The sequence below is a fragment of the Podarcis muralis genome, chromosome 16 (genome assembly GCF_964188315.1).
Source record: "Podarcis muralis chromosome 16, rPodMur119.hap1.1, whole genome shotgun sequence".
NCBI classification, from domain to species: domain Eukaryota; kingdom Metazoa; phylum Chordata; class Lepidosauria; order Squamata; family Lacertidae; genus Podarcis; species Podarcis muralis.
The window spans coordinates 16,881,316-16,889,651 of record NC_135670.1 but is presented as its reverse complement, the minus strand read 5'-3'; the positions used below and the strand labels follow the sequence as shown (position 1 = coordinate 16,889,651).

Genomic DNA, 8,336 nt, shown 5'->3' with positions numbered 1-8,336 from the left:
GTTTGCCTATCCCCAGAGGCGGAATAGGAAGTGCTGCCCCACCACTGAACTGCTTGCCTCTGCCACGGGTGGAGAAGTGGTGCCAGCATTGACACTGACTTCCAACAAGATTCCACTGGAAATTTGCACAAATGCCAGGGGCGGGGTGCTGCCTCAGGGGCTTCTGCCACCAGAGGCAGCTGCTTTACCCTGCCTCAAGTGGGCCAGGTCTGCATTCCACTGTTGAACAGCTCTTACCATCAGAAAGTTCTTCCTTGCCATTTGAAGTGATTGGTTTGGGTCCTCCCCTCTGGAGCAGCAGAAAACAAAGCTTGCTCCGTCTTCAGATATTTGAATCCATCCTCCTGAATATTGATCACTGCCATCATGGGCTTGGGAAGATGGGCTGGCTTTGGAGAAACATGAACCAGCATGGCTACATAGTCCAAGGCCGGCTTAAAAATAACAACTTGAATATAAAAGGCAGAACTTAAAGCGCTCTTTCGATGGCATTGGACACCCTAAAGCTCCACTTTGTTAACAACTCAACCTCACCCCATATTGGAGAGATGGTGGCACTGATGGCTCTCTTGAACACATGTGATAGGATTGTGTTCCAATTCACAATTTTTGTTTTAGTTCCTGCTTCAGCTTTGGACACATTAGGAGCACATAGTAATGAGTTAGTTGTGGTGTTATTAGCAGCAGCTTGTATGGAAATAGCCTTTCAGTGGAAAACACCAGGCAACCTTTGGGTGAAAAGATGGACGGGCAAGAGTTTGAGAAGAGACTTTTGTCTGAAAACCTGATGAGATGCCACATGGAAATGTATGTTGAGATTCCTGTATTGCAGTGGGTTGGACCAGACGACCCTCAGGGTCCCTTCCAACTCTACAATTCTATGTCTAGTTCCCCTTCTTTTCATACGTGGCCAGATCTGTACCAACATATTCCCCCAGCAATCACTCAAGTTTCTCTTTGGAGAGGTTATTTAGGACAAAACGGATACTTGGGTTATTTTTGTTTTGTTTCAATTGGTGCTTTTTTTTCTTTTTTAAAAAAACGTTTATTTGGTTTTCAGATCAAAGTTTTACAATCACATATCCAATACACAACATAAAAACAAGATTCCAAAGAATCTCCTGGACTTCCTTCCTCCCCTTTGTGGGTCCTATGGTTAATCATTTCCTCCTGCATCTTTTATGATAATCCAAATATTTTACATCTCCATTATGTCCAAAGTTCACCATTAAACTACAAATGTTATTCCAGTCCTCCTAACGGTTTTAACTGTTTACAATGGTTTTTAAGATAAATTATAAATTTTCCCCATTCCTTATTAAAACTTTGGTCTTCCTGATTTCTGATTCTTCTGGTCATTCGGTGATCTAATCCGTGTTTCTCTTTCGCCCTCTCCTGCACAAATCAGCAAGGCTGATATCACAACAAGTCATTGACAAGTCAATTCTGAAGTGGATGCACCCGCAGTGCTCTTAACTCACAGGTATATTAGGGCAACTAGGGCAGCTTTCCTCGGAGGTGGGGAAGTTTTTAAGCGCAGCACTCCGGGAAGGAAAAGCGTGACGCACCCGGAAGTCGAGTCCAGGGCAGCCGGAAGTAGGAAGTTCTCGCTTCTCACGCTTCGGAGAGGACGAGAAGGCGCCAGTTCTTAAGCAGGTATCGACCAAACGGAGGGCTGGGCTGCAGGTTTGGGGGCGCAGGACGCTTTGAAAGGGTAGGTTCAAAAACAGATGAGAGCCCGATACTGCCTTCCTAAGGGCGGGGGGTGGGCCGGTCCTACCTCACAGGGCTGTTGTGGTGCTTGCCGAGTTTTTATTTATTTATTTCATAAAATTTATACGCGGCTTGATTGTAAAAGAAACAAACGAAAGCGGTCTGCAAAACAACAACAACAACAAAACCCTCCGCCCCCCCAATAGAATGATCAATAAGAAAAAGTAACAAACAGTAATTTAAGACTTTAAGAGTTAACACGCGAAGCGCATTGAGTGCTGAAATATAGAGCACCAAAGTGCTAACTAAGCTCTATGAGTGGAATCCAACTAGCTTACTCCCAGCAAGGGTTGCCAGATGTGAAGTATCCCAGGCCTTGAGATTTGGGACGTCTTAGTTTAGAGAAAAGGCAAGTAAGAGGGAACATGATAGAAGTGTATAAAACTCTTCATGGCATGGAGAAAGTGGATAAGGAAAAGCTTCTCTCCCTCTCTCCTAACACCAGAACTTGTGGACATTCAATGAAGCTGCATATTGGACGAAATAAAAGGAAGGACTTCTTCACACAGCACATAGTTAGACATTGTGGGATAGAGGATGTTGGAATAAATCACACATGCACCCCCAAAAAAACTCCAATCCTTTGTGTCCTCCAGATGTTTTGGGCTACAACTCCATGCAGCTGGAGCTGATGGGAGTTGTAGCCCATAACATCTGGAGGGCGCCATTTGAGGAAGTCTGGACCAGATGAATCTTTTCTTCAGATCCAGCAAGGCAGTAATTGTAACAGAGTAGATAAATCTATGAAGGATCAATGGCAGTGGTAGAACATCCATGTTCAAAAGCAGTATACCTCTGAGCCCCTGAGACTATCCTTGCGTATGATGACCTACTATTATTACATCTCTCCACACACACCCTTCAAGCTCTTCCAGAACTGTGAATGTACCAGAGAGTGAAATCAGCACTGGATCCACAGCCCTTGAACTTGGACGACGTTGGCTGTTGTTGGAAACAGGTCAGTTTTCTGTGGACCCTCACCCCCACCCCTATACAAAGAACCTCCCCATCACTGAACACAAGCGAATTCCTATGGAAGTATTTTGGTCCCATCCATTCTTATGTTTTAAACCTGTGGGTTATCTGGCAGGCCTTCCAAGAGTTGTGGGCAGGAGGGTGGAGTGAGAGAATGGGCCTTTTCTCTGGTGCCCCCTGAGAATCCCCCCTGGAATTCTCTCCCCAGGGAAGCTCACCTGCACTGACATTGTCATTCTGACACCAGATGAAGATGTTTTTATTCTTCTTGGTGCTTGCTCTTTTATTTTTTATATCTGTTCATAATTTAGATTGGCTGGCTATCTTATGGTGCATGATTTCTTTGGATGAACACTTTTCACCCCCATCTAAATATTTTTTCATCAATATTGTTCCAATAACAGCCTCATTATAACAATGTCAATTTTATCCAATTAATAGTTATTAAAACCAATTATTAAAATACTAAATTATACAGTTTATCTAGACCCCTGTTCCTCTCCCACCCAGAGAGGAATTCAAAGAATGAGTTTCCCCCACCATTCTTTGTTTATCTCCATTGGCCTCTCCCTGCGATGTCGAGGAAGACCTCTATTCCTGGTGCAGGCAGAACAGGATGAACACTTTTAGCATAGATTTTTCATTCTGATTTTTAAAATTGTATATTTCAGGAGCAAGCAACCTAGTGCCCCAATGTTTTGGACTACAACTCCCCTCACCACTGGCCATACTGGAATGAGCTTATGGAAGTTGTAGTCTAGGAACATTTGAAGGCCACTGCATTGGCTACCCCTGGTATATTTTGCATGCCATTGTCCCTGTAAAATGCTTTGCAACTCCTTCCAGTAGTGAGAAGCAATATTTAAACTAAATGAATTAAAAATGAAGAGCAATTGGACCTGGCTTCCATTATCTCCCAGCCCCATGCAGTGCTCTACCTGTCCTAGTTGATATTTCCACTGCTAAAGCACTTGTGATGCTCTTCCATTCATTATTCAATTCACTTTATTTTGGGCAGCCTCCTAGAACGTGGACGTATTCTGCAAACGGCTCCTTGCATCACCCCGCCCCCGGCAGAGACACGGTTCCCCAGGGCTAACAGAACAGCATGTCCCAGGCCACAAAACGCAAGCATGTGGTGAAAGAAGTCCTAGAAGAGTATGTGGTGCCTTCAGAGAGGCAGCAGATCGTCCGGGTGAGAACAGGCCTCCCCACTGTGCATCTCCAGCCTGGACTGGCCATGGGCTTCCAGATGTCATCGCTCATTTTCTGTCCTGATTTTGCAGTTTCTAGCAGCTGTGTTCCACCCAAGACAGCTGTAGACTTGGTTGTTGTACATCTTCATCCCTCATGCTAGTGCCTTCTGGTTGTTTTGGCCCACACCTCTCAGCAAGCTCCAGTTAGTACAGCTGCTTTGGACAACTGCTCTCAGCTGAGCTTGCTGGGAATCACAGGATTCATAGTCCAAAACATCTGGCAGTTGGGGAGGGCTGTCTTAGATCTGCATTAACCCTGATTATGGATCTGGGGCAGCTTTTTGCAGGAGATTGTACTAGATTATCCTTTGTGTCTACTCCAAAGCTACAGTTCTCTGATTCTTTTGCCTCCCTCTGTTCATCTTGTCTATAGCTGGGCGGTTCAAAAGAGGTTTGGCTCTTCCTCCCCTGCAGGAGAGGAAAGCGGAGTGGGTGGGTTTCAAGCCAGTCGAACAGAAAGGGCCCTTTTCATGGACTTACAGTGATGGTTGCTGTTTGTGGGTACAAACCCCAGCACAACTTTACAATGTGCTTGTTGTTTGTTTTGCCTATTTCCTCCAGGTGGTGGGGACCCCTGGCAACAATCTCCATGAGGTGGAGACATCTGAAGGGACGCGGTTCCTTGTGAGCATGCCCACAAAATTCCGCAAGAATATCTGGATCAAGAGAGGTGAGTGCCAAAGGCTGCTGTCCTCATAGCAAGTGATGGAAATTGTGTCCTCCTCCTCCTCCTCCTTTCCAGTTCCTGCAAGTTTGTGTCTCTGTGCAATATATACAGTAAGCCCACAATTTATACAGTGGTACCTTGCAAGACGAATGCCTCGCAAGACAAAAAACTCGCTAGACGAAAGGGTTTTTTGTTTTTTGAGCTGCTTCGCAAGACGATTTTCCCTATGGGCTTGCTTCGCAAGACGGAAACGTCTTGCAAGTTTGTTTCCTTTTTCTTAACACCGTTAATACAGTTGCGACTTGACTTCGAGGAGCAACTCATAGAACGCGGTGTGGTAGCCTTTTTTGAGGTTTTTAAAGACTCTGGTGGTTTTTGAAGCTTTTCCAAAACTTTCCGGACACCGTGCTTCGCAAGACGAAAAAAATCGCAAGACGACAAAACTCGCGGAACGAATTAATTTCGTCTTGCGAGCCACCACTGTACAAGGGTTACATTCTGCAGATCACGGTTAAAGCCAACCTTGCACATAGTCCATGCCTATTGAGTTCAGTGGCAGGTGGGATTGCTAGTGTCGTTTTCCCTAGAACGTCTCCCCCTTTAAAATTTTTGGCCATGCATATAAAGCTGAATACGCACAAGGTAAATGTGCATAAGCTGTGAGCTTAACTATATACATAGACACACACTTATCTTTTTCTCCCCTTCCCAGGTGACTTCCTGCTGGTAGATCCCATAGAAGAAGGGGAGAAAGTGAAAGCCGAGATTAGTTTTGTCCTTTACAAGGACCATGTTCGCTACCTGAAAAAGGAAGGATACTGGTAAGGACCAAATACCCACTGGTGACACTCAGAATCCCTGCAACCAAAATAGGGCTCAACCCTCAACAGCCTGCCTCCCCCCGAAAACACAACCCAGATTTGAGAAGCAGGAATCAACACTCCTCCCTCACTCCCAGCCAAACAACAACAAAAGATAGAAACTGGAAGGGGTAGGAGGTCTTGGAGGGTGCCAGGGGGTGTCTGTGGGTATCAAGTTGGACCCCCCCCAAAAAAACTTATGCAATTGCTGATAGGTTTGTTGCCACCCAGCTGTCTTCCCTCCAGCAGTACAGTGGTACCTTGGGTTAAGTACTTAATTCGTTCCGGAGGTCCGTTCTTAACCTGAAACTGTTCTTAACCTGAAGCACCACTTTAGCTAATGGGGCCTTCCGCTGCCGCTGTGCCACCACTGCACGATTTCTGTTCTCGTCCTGAAGCAAAGTTCTTAACCCGAGGTAATATTTTTGGGTTACTGGAGTCTGTAACCTGAAGCATATGTAACCCGAGGTACCACTGTAGTAGGAAAGTTGCTACTGACAAGGAAAGCTACTGACAACACCCCTGAAGCCTGCTAGGCCAGCCTCCTCCGCAACCTGGTGCTTTCCTAATATTTTGGATTATAATTCCTATCATCCCTGACTTTGGACCTGATTAGCCGATGGGAGTTTAAACCACCCCAGTGCACCAGGCTGGGTGAAGGGTATGTCCAGGCTGCTGGTATGATACACTTTCCTGACTAGTTTTATGTAATGACCCATCTCTTCTGCAGCTCCCACCTTTGTCTTGGGGCCATCCCTTTGTAGGCTCAAATGTACCTTCCAAACTACTAAGCTACCAATATCCCAGGCTGCCCTTCTCTCTCCTCTTTCTTTCTGCAGGCCTGAGGCCTTCTTGGGTGGTGCGGCAGGAGCTCAGAGCAGTGCTAAAGACAGGTGAGTTTGGGAATGGGACTCCTGCGATGTGTTTGTGTGGAGGGTGGGAGAGCACTCTAGGGACCTCCTGTCTCTCACCTCTAAGGTGTTGTTGTTGTTGTGATGTATTATTATTAATTATTACAATTAATTTATTGCCTTCTAAACCACCACATAAGATAAATAAATAACAACATATACAGTCGTACCTTGGAAGTTAAACGGAATCCGTTCCGGAAGTCCAGTGTGGCTTCTGATTGGCTGCAGGAAGCTCCTGTAGCCAATCGGAAGCCACGGAAGCCCTGTCAGACATTCGGCTTCCAGAAATAGTTCGCAAACTGGAACAGTCACCCCAGGATTTGTGACATTCAGGAGTCAAAAGTTCGGGAACTTCCAAGGTACAACTGTACATTTAAAGCAAGATTAAAACCCTAGCAAGTGGACACTTGTGGTAGAGACCCATTTATCCAGCTGAGAAAGCCTGTTGGGACAAAAATGTCTTCAACTGCTTCTGGAAAGTGCAGATCATGGACGTCTGTTGCGTTTTGACAGAGACATTACCCACAACAGGCTACACAATTGCACAAAGCAAGAAAAAGGGGAGGCAAGGACAAGTTATAAAAGTACAAAAATTAGGCTGGATGTTGTAGCCATGGGGCCAGCTGTTAGTAGTCCTACTTTGCTTCCAATGTTGTGTTTTGTTATAAACTGTGCCCTGGGATCATAAACTGTGCCCTGGGACCTTAGCATGAAAGACAGATAATAAATGGAAGTAATAATTAGAGAGTTGTTTACGCTAAAAGTGCCTTCTGTCTGTCTTCCTTTAGCAGGGATGGGCCACAAAGCCCACCACGTTCTGCGGGGGAGGAAGACTCCGAGGACGATGATGCAGACTTGTTTGTGAATACAAACAGGGTGAACTACAACTACCTGGAGAGTGAAGACAGCAGTGACTCGGATGAGGAGGAGAAGTGACAGGTCAAGCCAGCCTGGGGGCTTCCATAACTTTGCTCAGAGAAAAGGGGCATCGCCTCAAACCCCATCCTCTTGTCTAATAGGGTTAGCTGTTTGTCCCCTTTTTCTGGAGGGGAGCTTGTACTTGCAGGAGCATTTTGGAGCTGCTGTATTGCAGGCAACAACAACAACCAAAAATTTGCTCAGCCTGTTAGCAGCAGCCATAGCTCATTCCTTGAGGAACTTTGACCCCGTCTTGACCAGATGCCTCTACTGTATTCCAGGCCTCTTTCCCTTTCTCCCTTTGCCTTATTTAATACAATGTGTATGTCCCAAACCCAGACACTGCCTGGCATGCCAGATAGCAGTTTTGCAATAGGCCACAAGCTTCAAGATACATTGATCATTTTGAAGTGGCACTCCTTTCTTCTAAAAGTGGGCTGGCCTACATTAAGAGATGGTCAGCACACAATGGGAGCATCCAAGAGCAAGTCGTATTTAATAGGCAGGTGCTGAATTAGATGGTATTGGGGCTGATCTCAGTGCTTTCTATCCAAATTCTCTGCACCAAAGCCATTCCCGGGTATTGCTTTAGGCTCAAATCACCTTGCCTTCGATTTCTCCTCCTTCACATTTGCTAGATTTGGCTCTTGAGAGGCAAGGGGACACCCACAGTGAGGGACTACTTCTCTTTTGTATTGTAATATTCAGCAAATGTTTCAATAAACTTTAAAGAGAGACTGGGGTGAGAGCACTCTTGTTTACAAGTGGGGCCTTTGTGTGAGCTTGCTAAAGCAGAGGGAGGAGGGGAAGGTTCATCTTTTAAAAAACTGCGCAAATTGCTTTCTGTGAAGCTCTTAAACCATGTAAATACAGGAAAGCAGTTAGGGGGACCTTTAGACAAGGGGGTTAAATGCTTTACTGTGTGAGGAAAGGGCGACTGTAGAGAAGCTGCATTCTATCCAACTGCCTTCAAGGC

General features: G+C 45.6%; 1 protein-coding gene across 4 annotated transcripts; it reads left to right on the top strand.

Moving 5' to 3' along the window:
• The first annotated feature begins 1,569 nt into the window (after window positions 1-1,569).
• EIF1AD (eukaryotic translation initiation factor 1A domain containing) lies at window positions 1,570-8,097 on the top strand. Of its 4 annotated transcripts, none has more exons than XM_028709632.2 (7): window positions 1,570-1,656; window positions 2,640-2,731; window positions 3,767-3,943; window positions 4,566-4,674; window positions 5,384-5,492; window positions 6,371-6,424; window positions 7,234-8,097. In XM_028709632.2, exons 3-7 carry the CDS (start codon window positions 3,857-3,859, stop codon window positions 7,376-7,378), a joined length of 504 nt encoding a protein of 167 aa, XP_028565465.1. In that variant the 5' UTR covers window positions 1,570-1,656; window positions 2,640-2,731; window positions 3,767-3,856; the 3' UTR covers window positions 7,379-8,097. The 4 variants fall into 4 exon arrangements, with proteins under 4 accessions (XP_028565465.1, XP_028565463.1, XP_077776642.1 ...); XM_028709630.2 differs by having other exon boundaries at window positions 7,231-8,097; XM_077920516.1 differs by having other exon boundaries at window positions 1,599-1,652; window positions 7,231-8,097.
• Window positions 8,098-8,336: the final 239 nt, after the last annotated feature.

Coding starts and splice junctions, on each gene's coding strand:
- EIF1AD (XM_028709630.2), top strand. CDS start 3,857: ATGTCCCAGGCCACAAAACGCAAGCATGTGGTGAAAGAAGTCCTAGAA. Junction 3,944..4,565: donor AGAGGCAGCAGATCGTCCGG/GTGAGAACAGGC, acceptor TATTTCCTCCAG/GTGGTGGGGACCCCTGGCAA. Junction 4,675..5,383: donor GAATATCTGGATCAAGAGAG/GTGAGTGCCAAA, acceptor TCCCCTTCCCAG/GTGACTTCCTGCTGGTAGAT.